A 24,865-nucleotide genomic window follows, 5' to 3' on the forward strand; every position below is an offset into this window, starting at 1 on the left:
ATTTAGAAATCGTAATTGTATTTTTAATATAAATATATGTTAATATATAAATTCGTATATTAAAGTTCTAAATAAATTTAACATAATTATAAAATCCCCAAAAGTTATTAAAATATTAATTAATGACGTCAGAAAATCTCAGGGTGTTACAATAGGGCATCAACTTTAAGCTTATAACTGGACTTAGTAGGAATGTCTACTTGGAAAATAGACTAAACAGGTATGCGAGATTCAGGGGCATTTTTAATGGCAAACTTCAGTTTATTTTTCATGATCTCCATCATAATCCTACCTCTAGCAAGATCTATCACAGTCCCTGCAATTGTCGAATAAGGTCACCCTAATATGATTGGAGTCTTAAGATCTTTAGGAAAATTTATAACCACAAAGCCACAGGGGATAACTGACTTCCCCATCCGCATTGCCACATCCAACAACATACTCTTAGGATAGACAAGATTGTGATCTATCCACAGTGCTCTATGCACAATGCTCTATCTACAGAAGTGTCCCCAATAGTAATGGGGTTACTAAAACTATCAGGATCTCCTAAATTGGGAAGTTCTGCACTTCCCCATGCTTGTCAGATATTAGGTCCTCAAACATTTTTGGGACATTGGGTACTTTGGATGAAATATTCTGGAAAGACGGTTCTAAAGAATAGTCTTTCAGAAGTTTGAAGAATTTCCCATACTTCTTCTTAAGCTTGTCTTGTGCTAGCTATTGAGGGAAAAGGACATGCTCAATGCAAATACTAGTTATTTTGTTATCTTTTTATTAACATCTTTGGCGGTGTCAATCTTAACAAATTTAAAACTATCACAATTCACAACCTCATTCAAGAAAATAAATAGCTTTTCAGAAGACAACTTATTTAAAGGAGGATCGGTCAGTTGCTTAATAGTCACCTCAATCACAAGATTTATTTGGTTAGATTCTTTACCTTTAGGCTCAGGTTTACTTGGAAACTGATTTAGGGCACGCGTATTCACTTGTTGTGTAAGTTAAGCAATTTGCGTTTCCAACATCTTCGTGTGGGTACACTTGCATGTATATGTCACCACATCATTTTATCAATTTAGAGATATGAGACTCAAAATTAGGCTGAGTCTGATGTTGGTGTTGTGGGGTGGTTGGTTGTACTGTTTTGGTTCCGTGTAAAACCCATGTGGGTTCATGTAGCCTGCATTATATGTAACACCCCGGACCCAACGAATTGCTGGTGACTATCCATAAAGACTGTAGACTTGTATCACTCCGAAATTTTTTATGACGTAATTATTTAATATTTTAATAACTTTTAGAGATTTTATAATTATATTAAATTATTTTTGAATTAGTTTTAATAAATTTCTTCCGTATACGAATTTTAATGTTAACAAATATTTATATTAAAATATACTTAGAATTTCTAAAATAAAGAAATTCAAATCAAAATTATTAATTTAAATGTAGATGAATAAATAAATAAATAAATAAAACAAAAAGAATGAGTTAGGGTTTAAGTGAGAACACTCCTTGCCCTCACTTTGAAAATCACGGCACTTGCTCCTTCCTCCTTTCCTCTTTCTCTCCTCCCCTTCCCTTGTGTGCCGCCAGCTGCTGGCCAGCAACCGGCCGTCCACCGCCACCCAAAAACTTCCCCTCTCCTCCCTGTGACGCCAGATAACTCCCACCAGCAGCCATCCACTGTGCCTCCAGCAGGAGCAAGCACAGGCGGCTCTCCCTCCACCATACACACGTGGGCCACCACCACCACACAAGAACCACCATCTCTTGGTCCATTTCTTAATTTAACCCTTTGTAAGCCATCTTCTTTCTCCCTAATTTAATCTTTTAGTTTTCTTTTTAATTGAAATTTTTATTAAGTTTATGAGTTGGTGTTGATTTTGTTTTATTTCTAGTAAATCTTCTATGGGTAAGAGTTTGATTGATAAATTAATATAATTATGAGTTAGGATTTAAAGTATGGATGAAAATGATGGTAGTTGTACCACTCTTGTGTTGAGGGGGGGTTTTATAACTTATAGTGAATATTAATATACTTATGAGTTAGGATTTAAAGTAGGTGATACTAGTTGTTATAGTTGAGAGTATTACTTACAAAAGGTGGTGTTAATTGTCACTTGTATTATAAAGATGATGGTGAATATTGTTATATTATTGAGTATTATTGTTAGTCGATTGTGGCATGGTCGTGGTTATTAAAGTTAAATACTATTATTGTTGAAGTAGGAAGAAACCATTGTTGCCATTATTGTTTCAAATTATTTGGGGAATTGCTTCTTTTCATGCTCTTTTGTCATCATGAGTATTCTTGTACATTGTAGTAAACTATATCACAACTTGAGGCTATCACTAACATTAATATCATTATAAGTTGCTAGTATTGATGTTGTTATACAAGTGTTAGTAGCCTAGGGCATTTCATAGTGATGAGGCCTTAACTTTGAGTCTCATTGGTTTAAAGAAATCGTCATAAAATGTACTTTATTGTTGTGAAAGCTTACTTGATTTTTGGTTTAGTGGATGCGAAAGCTTATGTGATTGTTGAGTTAATGTCATAACATATGAACAAGTATAAACTGAGTAATGTGAATTGGTTTAGTATGCATTAGAATTAGTGGAAGTTACTTTGAATGGGTGAATGATAGTTTGTTCTAGCAGTTAGATGCTCTTAAGTGGAGACAAATAGGCTTATTAGTTCTACGCCAAACTTGTATAGGTTCCCAGTTCTTAAGAGGAAGGTAGAACTTTAGTTGGTGATTTTTTTGGTGGTTTGGTCGTGCAGTGACGCTTACAGGTACGTATACATAGTATCTAACTCTTATATGCAATTTGCTTTAAGACATTATCGTTTATTGTGATAATATGCATTGCATCGAAACTATGAGTATGAGATACTAGTGAGTACACTTTATATGAAGAGCTATCGATTATGAAATCCTTGCGCCTAGACTAGTTTACAGAATGAGAATGTTAGTAGAAGGCGAGGGCCACCCCCTAATTTATTTAAGAATTGGATTATGCCTTAATTGGAGTTAGAATGACTCCTTTATAGGTAAATATCATATTTTGTTTGAGTTGCTCAGTGGGTTTCGGCGTTCTGCTATCCTAGGGCACTCATTAATGGTCGAAAGCGGGAGTTATTTCCATTTGATAAAGTATTAGATTATGTAGCTGGCGTGGCTCAACTGGATTATGTTCGGTTGATTTAATAGTCCAATAGGTGAGATTCGGTGGGATCGCTATATGGGGGGTATTGCTATACTTTTGTCATTGGGCGCCGGGTGGCCGATATCGCCCCTTGACCGAGGTGTTACCATGCGGGCCTTGCAAACCCCAATATAGTGGCCTCTTCACTGGATTAGTAGCCCAGTGTGTTAATTTTTCTCGAAGGTAGGACCCGAGAGGGTCAGCTGGAGGGGGTATGAGCTCATACTTTGCCATAGGCGCCGAGTGGCCGATAACGCCCTTGGCCGTATCACTATGCCATGAAATGGAGATAAGATCCACTGATAGAATGTTACTCATTGATAGAAAGTTTATTCATTCATAGAAAACTTACACATTGATCGAACGTTTACTCATTGATAGAAAATTTATTGAGAAGTGCTCTTAAGTTAAGTTACCTCAAAAGAGTTACCAGTTCCAAAAATTGACTATGATCACACCTACTCTAAGATAGACCAGCTCTATAGGGTCATGTGTTAGGTAGTCTGTTAATGCCTTGGTTGAGTTGATACTACGCGTGTATTACAAGAGTTTATGTTTTGAGAAGTGGAGTGTGAAGACCTGCATTCTACCCAAGAACACATGGATCGGGGTTGGAAAGGACGTAATGAGATTAAGTATAGGTGGACGATAAACGGTTACTATTTGTGCTTGTAACTTATGAAACCATCTTATATTGTTGTATAACAAATTTTATCTAGTAGTTGGCCTTATTATATTTGATGCTAGTTACTGACGTGTACGTGTTTGTGTTTATGTTTAATTGTTTGATGACTTTCTATGATTGTCCTGCTATGACACATTGGCCTTTGGTCTGATGTCGAGCAGCGAGAGAATCATAGACAGACGTAGCAGGTATTGGAGCTGCTTTTGCATTGCTTTGCATTTGCGGAGAGTGACGAGGGCGAAGCATAACCTGTGTCTTCCCGTTATCTTTTGATTTTGTAGTTCTTATTTATCTTTAGTAAACTTTGGTTGTATACTTTTTGTTATGAGGTCTTGTGGCCTCCTTTGTATATTTGTGTTTCCGTTGCATAGTTTATAACTTCGTATGGTTTCAAAGAGTCAAGTCATTTTAAAACACAAGCGTTGACATTGAAATCACGATTCATGCTTGGCATATTGATTTGAGAAACCGACCATAAATCATACCACCGTGGTGTGAGATTTAAAAGGCAATGATGCCTTAGATTAATTTAATGTTTTATTGTGCTAATTGCTCTATTACATGTTCGAGTTTTAGTAGAGATGTTGCCGAAATTTCCCTCACCTTTTTAAAGTTAATCATTAACGGTTATCTAAATTCTTTTCCTTTTCGTTTTATGTAACACCGAATTTTCTCCCGTCCTTTACGATTTTAATTTCGTTTAAGGGGTTGGAAATTCAGGGGTGCTACAAGATTGGCCCCACAAACCAACACAAGTCTTGTCAGCGCACTTTGGCTTCACTCGTGCGTACCGGTAAACTTCCCAGAAGGTCATCCATCTTAAGATCGCTTCCCACCAAATACGCTTAATTATGGAGTTCTTAGCAAATGAGTTCTTATGAACAAAAGATGCACCTTGTTGATATAAACAGTTTATCAATCTTTTTTTAAAGCTCAAATCGAATATCACATTATAATTATTAGAAAATGGGTATCTAGACTGTTGATTGTACAAAGTATATGTCTCCTTGTAAACTTGGGGGGAATTGCTTGAATAGCGTACAACGACACCACATGTGTCACAAGCAGAAACATTATTAGCATTATTATTGGTGTAGAACTTACCAGTTACCACACTTACCTTAGTCATATATTCGGTGAGATTGGGTAACTGCTTAGTTAGAGCTTTAATGGTTTAACTGTCTGCGTTACTCCCTTGCTATACCTAACCTCTCTCATTACTCCATGACAAATCATTTTTAGCCATGATCTCAAAGAGTTTCAAGAGGCCTCCACGAAATTTTATAAAACGTAAGTATTATGGGCAAGTAGCCGGATTTCGGTGGAGATTGATGGAGTACGTATTTATATTTGACTTTTTAAATTTATCTTTAACTTTAGCTCAATCTAGTAACTCTATTTCATCTTATCATCACCTTTTATCTTCGTTTTTTCAACCAAAGCACTCAACAATAACAACTTCTCCCTCCTCTCAATCCAAGCCTCAACCTACTCTCACCCTTGAACCAACCCCAAACCTGACTTTTGAGTGGTTTTTGGTTTTATTTCATTTTCAATTGGGGGTTTGTCTGAGGAGATTATGATTAGTAATAATAATAGTAAAATATTCGTCTCAGCAGGTACAAAACTACAAATATTTTCACCACTTAATTCCTTAAGGACCTAGATACCTTGGTGTCATTGACCTTTGGCTTTTTACCCACTTAGTTTTCCAATAAACAACCGACAATTAATTTTTACCAACACTTAAAATATCAATTACTCATACAGTCAATTTAAATATCTAACTTATCACCCATTATTTCTAGTTGGTCAAAATGATCAACAATTCCAGTCAGCTTCCATTTGTCAAACAAATCATAATCCAAGCATACATTCATACCTCACCTTGACTATGTGTTGATCATATTTCATTGTCGTCTTTCAAAACCAATAATCAATTGAGAAAACATCTAAAAATACTCCCTATGTCCTCCAAAGGTTGCAACAGAACACATTTACACACATATTAAGAAAATGATAGAGACAATTAAATTATACAGATAATTAAATTGTATTGATACGATTAAAGAAAGTAGTTGAGATATTACTCAAAAATAAAAATATTGTTAAGTAAAACAAACATACCAAAATAAAAATATTGGCAAACTCATAAGAACAAAATCAGTAATAAATGAGCACCTTGTGGAAGTACATTGACCTAGGAGTTCAAAGAAACAGCATATGTACCAATGGAGTCCTAAATGACATCTCTAGTAGGTTTCACTTAATCATCCACTTCAACTAAGGTTTGCTAAAAATAACAAGGAAAGAAATTAGTCAAAATTGTGGAGCTTTACAAACTGACCACGCTAGCTAGAGAAGAAATTAACTGTAGCTCGGTCTTACACCAACACAAAAGATGAAATATGGAGAAAGCAAATGGCTGCAACTCAAATGGAAAGCCACACTATGCTCTCGATCCCGGTATTTACTTTGCAAGACCTAGTCCAGATCAATAACCTGCTCATTTTGGAAACATTTCAGGGGCTCCGATCCTGGGATCTTCACTGCATTGTACCCAAATGCTTCACTAACGGAGCCAAACTCTGTTTCATCATCATCACTGTCGATATCTTTTGGAGTCACACGATTCTGATAACTTCTACGGTTAATGAGATGGACATTATAATAGTAGCTAACCAAGTCCTTTCTTGTCTTCCTAGGAAAAAACGATTTTCCCAAGGAGTGTTTGTCCAATCGGATGATTTGCTTAAATTTTTTTTCTTCTTCTGGAGACCAAGAAAGAGAAACCTCCTCACCCATGCGATCGAATTTCCACTGAAAGAAAGCCAAACCCAGCTCATGCCGCAATTTCATCCTGCTTTCTGCTACGTGAAATCTGTAGCATTCTACAGATCCCGAACGGAGACAATTGCAAGACTCTACTCTCTTCTTCCTCTGAAGATTGACTTCCCAACAGGAATCCTCTTCTTTTAAGTTAGGAGCCCAAATTTGAGTCCCTAGCCATTTAGAATCACTCTCAGAAATTGCATCAGTCCAGATAGGTACCTCAGCTTGAAATTGTGGCCCTACTAAAACGAGCTTCTCAACAGGAATATCATCAACAGTTGAGACGGCGATTTCTTTTGTCTCTGAAAAGTCAGCACTTGCATCCTTTGGCTTGTGTAAGCCATTCCTCAGCGGACAGTTGGGAGGATCACATAACTTACAATTGTCGTTTGAGGATGAGTTGCAACATTCACAACGAAGAGCATTCCCTACAGACAAAAGCCTTTTGCTGCATCTAAGTCCTTCAGCAGAATGACGACTAGTAAGATCATTGTCTTCATACATGGAGGGATGCATCTTATGTTTCTTCTGCAAATTCAGAGCTAGTTAGTATCTTTGACAACAATTTAATGACATCAGCCAAAGACCACGGTATTTACCACCTTGCATAAATATAACTAAAATAAGTAAGTACAGAAATAAGCTGCACATGGCCATTTTAATCTTCCAAAGCAACATCCTATGTTGAGAAATGGAGAAAATATCACAGTTGATCATTTCCAAATACAAAACTAACCAGAGTTTATGACAATTTTAATCTTCCAACACAACGAATATCTCAAACCAACAATAATAGAATGTAATGGATCCAAGTACCACGATAAGCCCAAAACCAGCCCTTCAATTTACATACAGAAGAAGGAAGAAAAATTAGCCAGTAACTTCTAGATACAAAGGGAATATTATTCTGTTATGTAACAAGAAGTTGTTATGCCAGCTGGAGGGTGTATTTCTTCTGTTTTGCAAAGGAGGAATTACTCCTTCTAGTAGATTCTCTGATGTATAAAAAGGGAGGGGGTGAATGATCTCATGGATGCTTGTATTTTCTAGATATTGTGTACTTGTACACTAAGGAGTCACTGAACCGCACGAAGAGTTCAGCTGAGTACACTGCTTAGATTACATAATAATAAAAGCTCTCCTTCTGTTCTATTCTCTTCTTCTTCTCTTATTTCTTGATTGCATTATAATACTCTGTTCTGAATCCATTGCATTACATAGAACTGATGATGAAAAAGAATGGCCATAGCTTTCTTAAATATGAACTCGAGTTCATAAAATTTGAACAAAAACCTATCACAATAAGCAAATAGAGAAAATATTATCCAAGATTATAGAAGTGCCACAGTCCTAAGATACTTGAAGGGGGAAGCAAAAGAAAGATCCCATGATAATGAATTACCACATTGTTTTGGATCGACAGGACTAAAGATAAAACTGAATCCCTTTGATATGTTAAAAAAGTGAGGGGATCATAGAAGAGTAAAAAAAGCTTTCATAAAGCTCTTTTAGCGCTTAAAGCAGTAAGACTAGAATGAGACCAGACCTTTCAGGACAAGAAAATAAAGTATCTCATGTATGCATACATGTGGAAATGTTATTTATGACTTCTACTGAGGGGGTGAATTAGGGCATAGATCAATAGCAAATCATTAAGGGCATGGTCCCCAAAACTCAAACATTTGATGTGATGAGATTTAAGTTGTTTGATACTTAATCCAAAATGTAAATAAAACAGAAAACGAAGGCATACTTATAGCATATACATGTAAATGCAGTACACTTCCGGAAATGACCTAAAAACACCTTATATCTCACTCAACTTCAAATAATGCATGCATTGATGCATATATGAAGGAACTGCAAGAAATAGAGACAGATGAAGGGATTGCTGAGATAATAAGAAGCTAAACTTCAGATATAATGCAGCATCTGGATCTGAGCACCCTTTACATATTTTCCCTTAATATTTTCGATTAAATTCCACATACATTTTTTGTAATCTGTATGCAGTCGCTCCTTACTGCTAATGCCTTTACCCATCTTACATATATATCTAATTTCAATGCCCGAGTCTAAAATTATTTATATGTGAGCTTTTTTACAGACGTTCAATATATTTATCTCGCAATTCACAAAAAAATATAAATATTACTTAGACCAGATGGAGTTCTCCAGTTTTTAATGATTGTATGCCATCCTCCACTTTCCATCTTCGATTCAATCAATTTACTCATACAAATAGATGATAATCACCTTTCATAAAATTTTAAACAAAATATTTCAAACTATTATCTTTTCGTAAAAAGATGCCCCAAAAAGGGCAGTTTTTATCAGTCACATCTCACATGATCACATCATTACCCAAAAAGGTACTCCAACTGTCCCCTTTCAATTTGCACAACTTTCCATTTTAACTACAAGTAATCATGGCACTCACACGCAAACTCTAAGATCTCACTTCGATTCCATTATGTTTGGATGGAAGGAAATGGAGGGAAAGAAAGAAAAAGGATTTAGAGGGATGATAGATCCCTTGTTTGAATAAGAAAAGGGGAGAGAAGGGATTTGGAGGGATTGGATACATGATTTTTGTGAAGTATTAATCCTTCCAAAGTTAGAAAGATTTGAATGGAAAATTTTCATCTCCCTTTCTTTCCCCTCCCTTCCTTCCTAAACAAACAAAAGTTATTTCCTTTCATTTCTCTTCACTTCCTTTCCCTTCCCTCCCTTCCCCTTCCTTTCTCTCCAAAGTTATTATCCAAACATAGTATTAATGATCAAACAACTAAAAACTAAAACGGCAGAGCAGAGATTTAGTTTTACCTGAGGAAAATGAGATTGCTGATCATTTGAATCAGTATGTCTTTTTTGCAATCTTGCTTCCCGGACTGAAAGTGCGATTGGCATAAAATCTTTATAACAATTTCCCTTCCACCTTGGTATAAATCCTATGGATGGATGACAAGGGTTCTTTGCAACTTTCGTCAACCAGCTTAGTGTTTCACTAAACATGTCTCGTTTCCTCTTGCGAGTACTGTCTTTGTCATTGGCACTAGCCTTAGCTTTTTCACATGGCCCATCTGGTTCATCAACAGCAAGTTTAACCACAACATCGTGCACTTCAGTTCCCTTTTCATTGCTGGATACACTATTAATGTGCTTGTAAATTTTGTCATATCCAATCTTGTCACCGTTTGCAAAATCTGTCTCATCTATTGAGAAACCCCTTAACCTTTTCTCTAATTCTAATGACAGCAAACCCAAACTCCCTCCACATTCATTAATCCCATTTTCTAAATTCCTATCTCTAGTAATTCTATTCAACCATTGATCCAATTCATCCAAATACTTGTAATAGATCAACTTGAGAGATGCACACAAATTACAATTTAACCCAATCTTTTCAGCAATCAAGCCCCACAATTTATCCTCTGAAACAGAAAGAAAACCACCTCTATCTCTCACTAAACAAAACAGCTTAAACAAATCCACAGTTGTACCATCCCCCAACAATGCAGGAATTGGACGGCTCCCATTCTTGGCATAAACACCCCTCAATAAAACCATTAGCACTTGATCAAACAAGCATCGTAATTTATCATCACAATCATCATCAATCTCAGACGAACATCCATCAATCAGTGCACCATTTTCAATACAATTAACAACAGACCCCTGATCAATAATTGACCATCCTTCCATGAATTCCTCCCCTTTTCTAATAATCAGTTAATTCTAAGGTTAATACTAAAGATGAAAGTTTTTTCTATATATTGATAACAGAGCAAAACAACATTTTTCAATTAAAAATCTGATACTGGAACAAAAGATTATAACTTTGAAGTCAATAGAATACCTTGATAAGTTCTTGAGACATCCAAATTGCCTCTTCTACTCTTCCTCTATTGTTGTAGAGTTCACCTGAACTTGAAATGTCCGAAAACAACAAAACAAAATATAGGAAAAGAACAGAAGAAAGAAAAAAAGGATATGAGGAAAAGAATAGCAAGTATCTGAATTTTGGACAGCTAAGATTTAAGCAAATTGGGTTATCAAAAGAAATTATAAGGAAATTAGCTGGAAATTCAATTTTATAATGAATGAAAAGACTACTTAAGGTAAAACTGCACAAAGATTTTCAAATAGTTTGGGTCAAAAAAATGGTGTGAAGAAGGGTTCAAAAGGAATTCCAAGGGGCAAAGAGAGCTTGCCAAGGTGGGCTTCGAAAAAACCCTAAAAAATTTGTTTAGATGCATGGGTGGAGAATGAAGTCTGAAATAAAAAATAATTGTGGATATTATTTTAATTAAATAGTAGTGTGAAGTAATGATTGTATTGGGAGTATGAAGTTATATTATTTTAATTAAATAGTAGTGTGAAGTAATGATTGTATTGAAAGTATGAGAGAGAGAAAATAATTATAAATAAAAGAAAAGGGGTACATTAAAAGAAAAGAGAGGGTTTAAGAGGTAAAAGTGGGATAAAAATTTTCTAAAAATAGAAAGTATTCTAAAGTGGAAGAACTTTTAAAACTACTCGTTATAGTAATGTGGAAGATAAGAAAAAAACGGAGAGAGTAATTCATTTAAGATTCAAACCGAATTTTATAATAGGGATGAATGTTCGATCCTCAATGATTAAACGAAATCTAATCAATTTAAATTTAGATTTTTTTAGTGCAATTTAAACTAAATTTCCAACAGGAAACAAATCTAAACTGAAACAAATTAAATTTACCAATAATTGAATGAAATTTTATTTTATTCGTTTTAATGAAAATATAATTAATCCATCAATCACTAAGAGTACTAACTAATAAGGAGGATCGAATTAAACACACAACATACCGTATGTTTAGATCAAAGACTAGACTGCCCCATGTAGCTTGGCCATGTTTGGAGGGAGTATTGGATGTTTGTTTGAACATTTCTTTTGTTTTATTGAAACGACATACAAACATTAAATAAATTTGGTATTAAAAAAATAATTAATATCAATAATGTTCTATTAGAATCATATTTTTGAATGGTTTTCATTAACTAGCTCTAAATCTGTATGATGCACATACTCAATATGGATGACATCAAATATTAATCTAACTTTGTTTGTATTATGTGTTGTGACTCCTGATAATTGATAGCCTCTTTTTTATTAATTTTTTATCACACCACATAACCAGTAGTAATGACATTTGAATATTAACCTGGTTTTGTTTGTGCTAGGAAATAGTCAAGTCTTGAAAATCATGATTTTATTTCAAAATTTAAAATTAAATTACATTAAATTTAGAGTATAGCAAATAAAAAATTTAAAATTAAATCAAATTAATTTCACTTTTATTTTAAAAGTAATTATAGTCGAGATTCTAAAAATGACTAACTAAATCTTGCCATTTTGGCTCAAATCCAAATTTAAATTTTTTTTATTTGTTGAGTTGTGAAATTCCAAATAAAATGCTAGGTTTCCAATCACAAATGCACAACATAAATGTTATTTAAAAGAAATAGTAAATTTTCAACAATAACAAAAAAAATTATATTATAAATAAAACATCTCACATAGAATTACTATAATACGCTAGTCATTGATTTGCATGTCTTATTTTTTTATCTAAGTTTTTTCGTGTGTAAAAGTATAGCGTCTTATCTCAATTGGAGTAAGTAGTATATTTCCTACATAAGATCCTAAATTCGATTTTCAACTACATAGCCATTCTCTTCTTCCAAGCCACCCTATTATCAAAAATATACCGAATTTGGATTTGAAAAAAAGAAATTTTAACTAAAAAAATGTTGAATTTTTAAGATTATAACCCACAAATTTGTAATTTAAAAAAACTAGAAAAAGCAAAAAGAAAAAAGTGTTAAAAATAAGGAATAACATTTGTAGAATAAGAGCTTGTTTAGTTGACACTAATTGTCATAGAAATTTGAATTTCATATGAAATATCAAAATAGATTGTGTTTGATTAATAATTAACTTAGGAATTTAAAATTTCAAGGAAAGTTAATTCCTACAACTAATAGGAATTTAATCACAATAGTACTCTTAAGTATTTACAAATTTCTTTGTTAATTTAAAATTAATTTAAAATTAGGAAAATTCTATATGGTATCAACTAGTTTTCGGAAAATTACGAGTGGTGATACTTTTTTTAGTTTTTTTCACATGGAAGTAACAAGATTTCAACTTAACAAAATCCATAGTAAATTTCGTTTTAAAAAATCAAATTCAGTTAGCTACAGGGGAATCTTGGGTTCACCGCCATTCTTCAATTAATCCATTTCGGCAACTATGAGACCCATTCATGTGGTTTTTCAGCTTGTTCAACTTGTTTTTTCTACTACGAGACCATTTTCCTTTTTTCACTCACAGTGTACACTATGAAACCCATTTATGTGCTTTTTCAGAAACTGAAGACAAAAGCTACACATTAATTCCTTCTCTGTAAACCATAATATCTTTTTTACTAAAGTTTGTAGGACTTTCATCAAGAAGCTTCCTAACAAGAAACTCATAATTGAAAGCCGGAAGATAACTCTGTGTTCCACATAAAATTAGACAGTGAAGCTCTATGATAAATCTTGTTCGCTTCTGCACACTTGCATATCTCTGGTGGGCTCAATTGGGCCAATATTAGCTGTACAATTTTCCAGCAAGTCTCCAAGCCCAATCTTCCGACGAAGTACACCTTAACCCAGATTGCTCAATGAAAAGTGCAATGATTATTTTTATACTCCTTTGATGTAGTTTAGTGGTATTTAGAATTGTTTTTTAGTTTATGTACTCTAATTTGCAATAGTTTGATCATTTGAGAGTAATTGGGTTAATTATAATGATATTTAGGTATGTTTGTGCAATGATTGTGGCTTCTACAATTACTCATGAGTTAAAGAATGAAGAAAGAAGCTGCAAAGCGATCCTAAGTATGAAGTTTCATGGTCTAAAAGAAAGCCTACTCGGCTTTAAGAGGGAACCAAATGAAAGTCAAGTCGTTGTAACTTTCTAGAAATAGGCGTAATTGACAACATTCAAAGCCGACTCAGCTTTTTAAGAGGTTTCAGAAACGTCGAGTCGGCGTTTTATTCTGGAAAAGTGATGTTTTTGGCAGTCATCAAAGCCGACTAGGCTTTGATGGAGGATAGGCAACTGCTGAGTCGATAGAAAGTTTTGGAAAAATTCATGGTTTTGCATCGTTAAAAGTCGACTCAGCTTTGTGGTGGGCATTATGGACGTTGAGTCTGCGTTTTCCGCTGATAGGCTGCTGACAGTTATTATTTGGAACCACTATAAATAGTGGTAGTTATTTTTTATTATTTAGTCAGTTTTTTCTTAAGTTTATTTTCAGTTTTCTCTCTTTTGTTATTTCTTCTTGAGAGTTTTAATTGTTATTTCAATTAGGATTCATTCATCATTAATTGCATATTCATCATCATGTCTAGTGAACAGTTTTCCTCTCTAGGGTTAAGGGATAAACCCTAATTCAAAGCATGGAATAGTATTTTATCGATTAATTGCATGAAATTTGGGTTTATAATTAAACCTATGCTTAATGAATCTAAGTTTAAATATCTTTATTAACCTTTTCAATAAAATGGAAGTTTGAGATTAGGATTAATTAGGATTGAAATATATTCAAGTTAAATTTCTATTAGTTTAGCCAATAAAACGAAAGTTTGAGGATTAACACTAGTAAGGTTTTAATCCGATATTGATTAATAAAGCGGAAGCTTGAGGTGGTGAGATAGTTAAGTGATTGGTGTAGGAAAATTTATATAGAAAAGTAGTGAATTAATTTATTTGAAGAGAAAGGATACGTAAAAAGACTATCTTTTTTATTGCCAAAAATTAATTACATCAATAAGTATTTATAGAGATCAATTTAGTTACATGCTTACTTTTTTTCTAGGAACTTCTATTATAATATCTTAGATATTTTTATTTTTTAATTTATTCTCCCTAATATATTAGATATTATTATTTTTTAATTTTTTAGTTTAGATATTTTTAAAATTCTAGATTTTTCTAGATTATTTATCATTAAATTTCGGCAACACTGTAATCCCCCACCTCTCCCTTGAAATCAATCACAACAGAAGAAGTCGAAGCCTCATTCTCACCAATAACATGATTACGCTTCAAATCATCTTGAGAGAAAAGAGTACTCCCACGAACATCACACGACTTTCTTTCAGGCTCAAACACCCCAGAAAATCCAACAAAACTCCCTTGTTGCTACTTGACTTTTTTTACTAAAAAAAATAAAAAAAGAAAAAATTTAATAATATTAAAGTTAAATGGAATTTGATTTTTTTTTTAAATTTGCTATAATTTTGCATAGTTGAAACCTTGTGTAAAAAAAATTATAATTACAACCACTAACGTATTTACATATTTTTAGAATTATTTGCTACCATATAGAATTTCCCTTAAAATCTACCATTCACGTTTCTTTAGAATTGATTGCTACCGTATAGAATTTCCATAAAAATTAATATGGCCAACCAAACAACATTGTTAACTCCTAGAAAATTAACAAGAGAGTTGAAATTTAATTCCAATGGTAACCAAATGAGTCCTAGTTAATAATCAAAGGTAGAAATACAAGCAAAACAAGAAATAAAACCCCAAAGAAAAAGTTAGCTATGCACACCGAAAAAACGCTTTAAAAGCCAACATGAACTCTGTATTAAGACAAACAAAGATGTACATGCGTATTTACATGAATATGAAAGAGTGAAAGACCACACGGTAGAAAAAGCCAACAATTTCTTTGCTGTTCAATGGACCTATACATAATACATGTGTGTATTAAATGACACGAAACAGGAATACATGACCTGTTCTTTCTCGCCAAATATTGCCAGCATCAAACCAGAAGTAGATTTGTTTTACCTTATCCCCTGCTACCAAGGCTTTTGATCGAGATGATCTTAAGCTCCAATGATCCACATGTCCAATTGCAAGAAACTGCATCACAATTACTTGACACACAGCAAACAATTTCTTCTCTTTTTCCTTTTGAGTTTTGTCTTCTCACTTTTGAAATTTACAGCAAGGTATGCATCAATTTCATGACATTTATGCTTCGAAATACAATACCTATATCAGGCAGCGCCATTGTGGAACTGCAACTTAAACAGATGATTCTAACCTAACCATGATGGTTGATTACCAAAAAGGGTAAAACGCTTCAACTTTCATGGAGCCCAGAAGCTAAACATTAAGAGCTTCATCAATCAATATTTCCTGCATCACAAATCAGAGTGGTAAGATGAATCAGGTTGTAATTGTTTACTTTAGTAGTATACTCTGATTTTGGGCAAACAATGAGAGACGTCTTAATACCTTATCACACACAGGACAAGTCTCACTTCTTTCCATCCACTCGAGAATGCAGCAAAGATGAAAATTGTGCTCGCATTTAGTAAGCATCTTTGGATTCTCCTCTGTGTACTCTGTATACAATCAGAAACAGACATGTTTGCGAGTTTTATAAACAGTGAAACATTGTTTTATAGGTACATTATATAGATCACTTTGCAGAAAACATTTTTTGCTCAGGAAGGGGAAATGACATAGAATTACTCAATACAGTACACACCACCCTAAGAGCAGCAGACACTAAAGGAGCTATATGTAAAATGAAGACAAAAATCAACAAAAAAGTCGCAACATTTTTTCCTTCAACTCCTTTTCAAGCAACTTTATCACAAGAATTCAATCTCTCTCCATCCCCACAGTTTCTTTACTTCAGAAATCAGAATGTTTCAATTCATTACCATTTTTTCACTATTTGTTTTCCTTCAACATTTCTTGAGATCGAACACAATTTAACAGCATTTCTTGAGGTCGGAGACAATAAGAAATGAAATAGCTTAATTAAATTGTCACCTTCTAGGCATATAGGACAATCCTCCTCTTGTATTGTAAGATTTGATTCCACCAGTTTCTTGAGATCATCTTCCGGATTCTCAGAGGGGGTAAGTTCCAATTCAGAATGTGTTTCACTGTCTACCTTTTTCAAATCTGTCTTGCAACTTTCTTGAGAATCCACATTGTTCAGTCCCTTCTCAAAACCAGTATTTGTTATCTCAACAACAGTATCACTCTTGGTAAGATCAGAAGTCCGAGGACGTCGTAAATCAACATCGTAGGGTGTAGGAGCAGGAGGTGGAGTATATGTGTCCGGGTTTGATGTGTCCAAATTGGTATCAACCAGCAGTCCTCCTGACCGTCCAGAAGCTACACCACGGTTAGCCGACAAGGGCTCACGCTCCTCTGACGTCCTAGGGCACTGCTGAAAATTCACATTATGAGGAATCTTAAAACTTGATTAATATTGAAATAGGCAAAGCATAAACTACTCTCCACAGGTTCCTCACATTAGTTAATGTATAGCAAATAGCACAAGAATTCTTGTGAAGACAAAGTTTGGCATATTAAGGTTTTTTTAAGTTGAACAACACATGAAAACAACTAACAATATATAGCACTTAAAGCTATACAAGAATTGTTGTTATTGTTATGTTGAAAGATACATATCCAACAAACACTTTCACAGAACTTTTGAATAATCAAGGATACTAACATAAAAGCACAGTCATGAAAAAAAAATTTGTAATAGAGAACAAGCGAGATTATAGAATACTTTATCCATCTCACAGATTTGGCTACATATACTATTTTATTCCGTCCCACATGGTTTGATACATCACCTTTTCCGGACATAATCGCACCTAAAAAACCCCACTAAACCTCATAATTTATTCTCTCTTCTGTATTAAAATCCATGATTACTCCACCAAGAAACGTGACCCCACTTACAATACCCAATAAAACACTCACTTTCTCTCTGTTCCTGGGTTTGTGTGCAAACAAAATCAGTAGAAAACTTGGAGGAACATAGGAGTACATTCTTACTCTCTTTTCTACTTAGTCAAAAGCTCATTTCAAATTCCAGCAGCGCATGTCACTACAAAAGGTCACAGTGGTTCAAAAATTCAATATGCTCTAATCAAGTCATAATTTTTTCCAGTGATTTGCTACAAATCAACATTATAGCTTGGCACATAGAATAAAAATAAGGCCGCATCTTATCGCATCGGCCGCGTTGTAAAGGTTTTCAAAACAAATGAACCGATATTTCCTGCGTTGTAAAGGTGTAAAAAACCGCGTTTTGGGCCGCATTAAGGGATATCTTATGGTTTCAACCGATATTTAGACGATATGATAACCGCATCAACGATCCGTTACCGTGATCGCAACCGTTACCGCATTTTTACACTATGGCTTGGCATATCCTTCAAATATAAATATGGAACGATCACCCTCATCATCGACGTCTTTTGTTTTAGAGGCGGCTAATTCTTACAAGCAGCCCTAGTCAAAAAGAGTATCCTGACGTCCTAATTTCTACAAGAGTTTTGACACATTCTTGGAAACATTCTTCAGATATCTTTTTTGATACGTCCAAAATACAAAATGATCGATGCATCCAGGCCCAGACCACCAATTTGCACATGAATATAAAGCTTGTAACAGTATTTTACACAAGAAACAATTAAAAATATACATCGATCCTTCATAGTAATGTTGATATCGAACAATGACGTAATTTACACATGAAAATTGGGATTTTGTGTACCTGAAATATACAACAAACCTCTACAGTGTTTGGTTATTTAACCACAGGAAGGAAAAGGGAAAAAGTGAAAATTGCATAAGATTGTTGTAGTATGATGGATTAGAATGATAGTACAAAGATACAAGTAGCAAATATATGTATGTCGAGAAGGATGTATGAGAACACTAAAAGGGAGAGGACGAGGAATAGAGTATTCAAAGAAACCTTGAACTGCACATATTGGGAAAAAAAAATCGTATGACGGAACCGTCCACGTTTGTTTGGCATGTGCGAAGTTGAGCACAAATGCAATGATACATAAAGTAAAGAATTTGGAACATGTGGACTTTGGAAGTAATGGAGAAGAAAAAGATGACTTTGATTGAGTTAAAATGCTGCGAAGTTAGAGCACAAAAGAGGATCTCTGTGAACAATCACACGAGTTAGACTCAAAGATCAAAGAGGATTTACATTACAGGTTGGTTGCAGTAGTGTCACATGATTCGGCTTTCACTACTGGAAAACGTCTTTGATTTCACCTACCAGCACCAAGTTGTCTCCATTTATTGCCATGTTCGAGTCACATATAACAAAAAGTGATTTCACCGATTTTAATTGTGAATCATGGGATTCGACCTGCAAAGGAACCCTAGTCGCGGATGATTGAATCCAATTGGGAGTCGTGGGTGAGGTGGGCGAATGTGACACTAGGTGAAACAATTACCAAGGCTACAAATCAAAGAGTAAATTGTTAAAGAAGTCAAAGTGATTAAACCATTTATGGAGTTGTCTGTGTTCAGGTGTTTTCCTCATCAAAGAAGCCTTGCGGACAGGTATGCTATAGACTACAAGATGTTTGGAGGTTGTTGAACAGTCAACTATGTGTCACTGGAGCCAGCTATAACAGGTGCGTTCAGGTTAAAAGTTTACATAGCATCTGTCTAACTTCACCATACAGCAACATAGCTCTGACATGCATCAATCTCTTCAAAAATTTCAACTATCACTTCTGAAATGGTCACTAATCGGTTTTATTGTCCGCCAAATATCAAAATGGGGTTCTAAAACAAAACATTACACATAAGTTTTTTTGTTAGACAGAGGAGGAGGAGAGCTTTGAAAAATCAATTTCTTACATAATAATAAGCAGGCGCCCTAACTGGTTCAGATCTTCTAGAAGAAAAGCAGCAACAGCAGCAACCTCCCATTCTCCTAGCTTATATTAAGTTATTTAATTGAAAATGTTTGTATATGAAGTATCTTTTCATGTTTCTTCGTTCCTGCACAAAATAATGCTTCTTTAAGCAAAATTGTAAACTATTGAACCATATTGGGATGGTTCAAGGATGACTAGTACAATAAGTAAAGATGCAAATCAAGGCAATGAGTCATATTCAAGCAAAGAGGCAGATTCAACAACAAAAGAGGAAGAACAGAAACTCAAAACAACAAAGCATCAGCTTCTGGTTAAAACTTGCAAACAGCTGACCTTGCTGATCTTGTACAGATCAACCAAGAGTGATTCAAAAGCCATGGAAGATGAAATTGGAATCTTGGTACATGGAACTTCGTACCTTGGCCCAAGGACATTACTATGCATCATTAAAAACCCATGGAAAACAATGGTGAAGGTCAGCCAGCCAACAGCTAGCCCAGAACAGAACAGAGCACAACTGATGACTTCCACTGACCAGCTGACCTTGAGGACTTGTGCTAGAACGAGTCTAGACTCCTTGGGAGACTCTAAGGGTAGATTTGGAATCTTTGCACTTGGATCTACCTACCATGATTCAAGGTTACTATTAACAACCATTGGAAGATCCCTAGACAAGTGGATGAAGGTCACCCACTCAACAGCTGATGCAGAACAGTACAGAACTGATCTTATGACCAGGACACCTTGTGAGGCTTGGTTTGAGCGCATCGTCTGACCTATGGGACCACCAAGGGTAGAAATGGAATCTCTACACTAGGAACTTGCTTTCAGGACTCTTAGTGGCCATCATCTACCTTTGGAAGAGCACAATAAGTTGAGTAAAAGGTCGCCTGTACGATAGTTGTCTGTCAGAATATCAGTTTTAACTTAGCTTGTTTTTTCTTGTCTTTTTAATGTGCACATGTTTTGCACGTGGCCTTAAATGACCGTTATAGTTAGTTGTACGTGTCCTTAGCATTGTCAATGTATTTCCCCGTTCCCCAAGTCTATATATAGACGTCCCTAGCCTTGTAAAAAGTTTAAGTTATGATTAATAAAAATTCAGAATTCACTAAGTGTTTTCCTTGCAATTGCCTAGCAATTGGGTTACTAAGGGCCAGTTTTGCCCTTCAAGGTTGTGCGTGTTCTTGTGTGTTCATCAAGACACCACTCCTCCCCATCCATAGATGCTGTTAACTCCCTTGCAGATCAAAGGAGGAAGCGTAGAGTTGAGTGATTAAGGAGTCCGGCAGTCCGGATCTTACACCTATTCTTCGTGTCAGTTTCTTGGAATATCCCCTTGTGTTTGTGTATTAAATCCCATTCGTGCGTAATTTCTTCAACCACCACGCGTACTCGCATCAACTATGCATTAAAAAGAAGAGCATTCCCTGCTGCATTCCCAACACAGATCACATGCAGGGAGGTTTGGATGCACCAAACATTAATCATAAATTATGCAGCAATATTAGACGTTAATATCAATTGACCCTGATAAGAAAGATCATATGCTTTCACATAAATAAGAAGTTCAATCAAACAATGCTTAATGAAGCCATAGAAGGGATGAACTTAACTTAAATCAAAATCTTCTATATAGTCATTTTTAAATCATAGAAAAGAAAATTTGAAATAATAAGTTTTCCATAAAGGATCAGTAAATTTCCAAGAAAGAATAATCCAAATTTTCGATCATTAAGGCATTAAAAGATAAACCTTACAATACACGATTGTTTCTAGAAAAGATTTAACACCTCAAACACTACTTTATGTTGGGCCCTGGAATCAAAAATAGATGGCTAAGATTACAAGATAAGGAAAGGTTAAACATTGAGCAAAATATAGCCGTATAAACTATAATCAAAGTGCACACTCATAACTTACATGCTCTGGTGAGCATTACATGTAGTCAAGAGAGCAAGTAAATTAGTGGAAAATTAAACAGTTACATCAAGTGTTGTCTGAAAAAAGAGTGAGAATGTCACAAGTAAAGGATACATTTTGCTAAGAGAAAATGATTCTACAGGAAAGAAATCACTCTAGATGTTGGTGACTCTATTGGTCCTCATCCATATTAGTTCATTTCCAAGCACCCTATGTAGGAGCTAATGAACACCACTTCATCACCTCAAGATTAACATAATGACAAACTGGTGTGACCCATATGCCCTATTCAGTCCTATACAAAATATCAACAAGCTCATTTGCCAATAAAAAAAGTCTACAATCTAAATGAAGTTCAACTTTTAGTCAAGATTCAAGAAATTACGCTAGCAGCGGAGTGTCAAGCAGCTAGGTGTCGGTGCACGAAAACTAGTACCGTGGTTATATGGGCTGTCATTACTCTTTGAGTACAAATATATTGAAACAGCCCAAACCAACACAAACAGTGTAATAATACTGTTTACAAAGCACAACGGAAGACTCATAGAAGTCTGGGCTGAATCCGACCTGTGGCTCAATAGCCACAGGCCCACAGCAAACCAATATCAGAGTATTTTAAAACTTAACAAAATTTTATTATAATAACAATTACAAACCATTTATAAGCTAAGTTTATACATTTCAAAATATCTAAATCTTTTAATTTTACAACCACATAATTCTTTAAAATGTCATTACAAGTTAACTTTCGTGAAATGACGCCCTCGCTATCGCAGCACATAACACATAAGAGCAGCAAAAGCCCATCCATATTAGAGTTGACTTGTAAGTGGATCTATCCCCCATAAGGGATAGGCCCCATCAAAGACTGTCAACAATTGAATTGTTGAGTAATCCAACAAACTATTACATTTATATACAAGTCATTAACAAAAATCTCCAATTTAATCTTTTTGCTCATTTGGTAACTCCTTACAAAACATTAATTTATTAAAATTTAAACTCTTTTAAAAGATCGTTTGGTATCGACATAAACACGGCTAAGAACTTTTAGTTCATAGCGAATCAAAATACGGCTATAACTTAACAAGTTAATAGCAAAACAATACGGCAAATGAAACATACGATTTCATTGTGAAACAAATAAAACTTTATATACCAAACGTATTTATTCAAAACTCGTACTAAAACAATGATATAACGACACTTTTAATACGTGGGAATATAATGGATCGTCAGGAAGTAGGCAAAGCCTGAGAACACAGGTGATCGTCATCACCGAAAATACGACTCTTGTAAGAACGAAACGAGATCGGAGGCTCAAGACCGATCCGAATAACCATTACTTATTATCAAGCTATAGGATTTCACAACAATCCAGATATAAATATCCGTTGCCAATTCCCAAAAACGAACATTTTTCAATGTCGAACATTTTAATATAAAACAAATCAATAAATCACTTGATTTTCTTTAAAATCAATAACCATAACTCATTTTCCTAGTACAATATTTAAAAGCTCATATTCATATTTATAAACCTGTGTACATTTAAAACATTTTGATCAAGAACTAGAATAGGGGCTAAAATAGGGGCTGCCTCATATATCCCCCAGTTTATTCTATCACAAATAATAGCACACAGCAACACTTGTTACCACCTCAATATCATTCTTGTTCTTGTATAACAGCTCCCTTCATTTGAAAAAGCATTTGCCTTTACACATCACTTTTTCTCGTTATATAATGATGGATAGTCATATTAAAAAAGATATTTTTAGAACTCGTTAAACATTTTCTGTTAACAAAATAAGGACCACAAATACCTTCAGATTCACTAGTTTTAACAATTTCAAGAAATAATTTTATCAAAAGAAAAAAAGACAATTACAAGTAATAACAAATAAATATTGTCCTCAACCTGAAGCGAAGTGATGTAGTTGAAACTTGAAAAAGTAATACAAATAAATGGAACAAGCGCCAGTTAAATTTAAGAATTCCTTTGAAAAGAAGCCAAATCATCAAAAATTGAACTACTAAACAAATAACAGCAAGAAGATATATCAGCAAAAGGAGAACTTCAAATCCTCAAACAACAACAAAAATGATACTAACAGTTTTAAAGTACACGCAAATAGATTTTGTGGTAATAACAATCAACTCTCAAATCAAACCAAAGATCAACAAAATGAAATGACAAAAGCAGCAACTAAATCCCAAATTCAACGAAAGCTGAAACAGGAACAAATAATAATATAAAACAAGAATTGAAAAGATGTAATATACTAAATCCTAAATTCACTGATAGCCGAAACAGGATCAAATAATAATATCAAACCAGAATTGACAAGATGTAGAGAGATTAGAGAAAATACCAATTAGGCAGGTTCAGATGAATGAAGAGAGAAAAAAGAAGTGATAATATGGCACAGTTGTTTGAGCTGACCCTAGGCCTTGGCGGCTTATAGCTTGCTTCTATAGTAGTGTATAACTTGGCGCAGCTTACTTCTATAGTGGTGTATAACAGTATAAGAACTCAACTTTTTGGCAGATTCTTGACTTTTGGGTTTTGGTCGGTGAAATAGTTAATTAGTATGTTTAGTAAATGGTTTTTAAGCCAGCTAAAAAATTGATTTTTTATCAAAAAAAAACTTATTGCAGTTAGATTTGTTTTTTTTTTTTAACTTATTGATCTACTTTTTTAATAAACACCAATAATTAATATGCATTGTACTTATTTTTATTTTACTCATAATTAAATTTTAAATTACAATAAAAAAAATCAATTGAAGCTTTATGGTTTTTACTTATAATCTAAAATGTTCATAACATTAGAACTAATAATTTGATGACATAATTTATATACAAATCATAATTAAATAGAAAACTATGCAACATTAATCTATTAATCTACTATTTACTACATACATTATAATATTGTTTAAAAATCATACAATACCTATAAAAAGTTTTTTTAAAATCAAAAAGAATTAAATATTACCTATGGAGTACATGCTATTATTAATTAATTGAAATCAATAATCAATAATTTACACTTCATTTTCTTTATTCTTAAAACAATGAAATACAATAAATTTTAAAAAAAAATCGTAAATCACATGAAAATTATCTAGTTACTTAATAAGATAATATATCTAGCTGCTATAAAATTTAAATTATTTTAAATCTTAAACGAGACGACCTCATAATGAGACTGTCAATTTGGGCCAGCAAAATTCACGCGCGTCACAGCCTGGACATTTTTTTTTTATTTTTTGGGTATTTTTTAATTTTGATTTTAAAGGTATCAATTTTTAAAATTGATAATTTAAGGTCAAAATTGATAAATACTCAAAAAATTAAAATATTATTACACGCACGAATTAGCCTGGCCCAAATTAGCGGTGTCGTCTAAGTTTTTGTG

The 24,865-nt window shown here is 34.1% G+C and overlaps 2 protein-coding genes and 1 long non-coding RNA gene across 4 annotated transcripts; 1 reads left to right on the top strand and 2 right to left on the bottom strand.

The window, feature by feature from the left end:
• Positions 1 to 1,502: 1,502 nt before the first annotated feature.
• On the top strand, positions 1,503 to 4,529 carry LOC130801592 (uncharacterized). Its single transcript, XR_009039642.1, has 3 exons — positions 1,503 to 1,803; positions 2,726 to 2,803; positions 4,063 to 4,529. It is a non-coding gene; the product is annotated as an uncharacterized LOC130801592 (long non-coding RNA).
• Positions 4,530 to 5,928: 1,399 nt separating this feature from the next.
• On the bottom strand, positions 5,929 to 10,994 carry LOC130801524 (AT-rich interactive domain-containing protein 2). The gene is made up of 3 exons (XM_057665391.1): positions 10,593 to 10,994; positions 9,560 to 10,454; positions 5,929 to 7,261 (listed from the first exon to the last, which is right to left on the bottom strand). The coding sequence occupies exons 2-3, from the start codon at positions 10,436 to 10,438 to the stop codon at positions 6,386 to 6,388; spliced, it is 1,755 nt and encodes a 584-aa protein (XP_057521374.1). The 5' UTR covers positions 10,439 to 10,454; positions 10,593 to 10,994; the 3' UTR covers positions 5,929 to 6,385.
• Positions 10,995 to 15,395: 4,401 nt separating this feature from the next.
• LOC130801193 (probable E3 ubiquitin-protein ligase RHB1A) lies at positions 15,396 to 23,973 on the bottom strand. 2 transcript variants are annotated; one of them, XM_057664974.1, is made up of 5 exons: positions 23,817 to 23,973; positions 19,499 to 19,642; positions 16,631 to 17,036; positions 16,085 to 16,194; positions 15,396 to 15,985 (listed from the first exon to the last, which is right to left on the bottom strand). In XM_057664974.1, exons 2-5 carry the CDS (start codon positions 19,568 to 19,570, stop codon positions 15,953 to 15,955), a joined length of 621 nt encoding a protein of 206 aa, XP_057520957.1. In that variant the 5' UTR covers positions 19,571 to 19,642; positions 23,817 to 23,973; the 3' UTR covers positions 15,396 to 15,952. The 2 variants fall into 2 exon arrangements, with proteins under 2 accessions (XP_057520957.1, XP_057520958.1); XM_057664975.1 differs by having other exon boundaries at positions 16,631 to 17,033; positions 23,817 to 23,972.
• Positions 23,974 to 24,865: the final 892 nt, after the last annotated feature.

This window comes from Amaranthus tricolor, chromosome 15 (genome assembly GCF_026212465.1).
Source record: "Amaranthus tricolor cultivar Red isolate AtriRed21 chromosome 15, ASM2621246v1, whole genome shotgun sequence".
Taxonomy (NCBI): domain Eukaryota; kingdom Viridiplantae; phylum Streptophyta; class Magnoliopsida; order Caryophyllales; family Amaranthaceae; genus Amaranthus; species Amaranthus tricolor.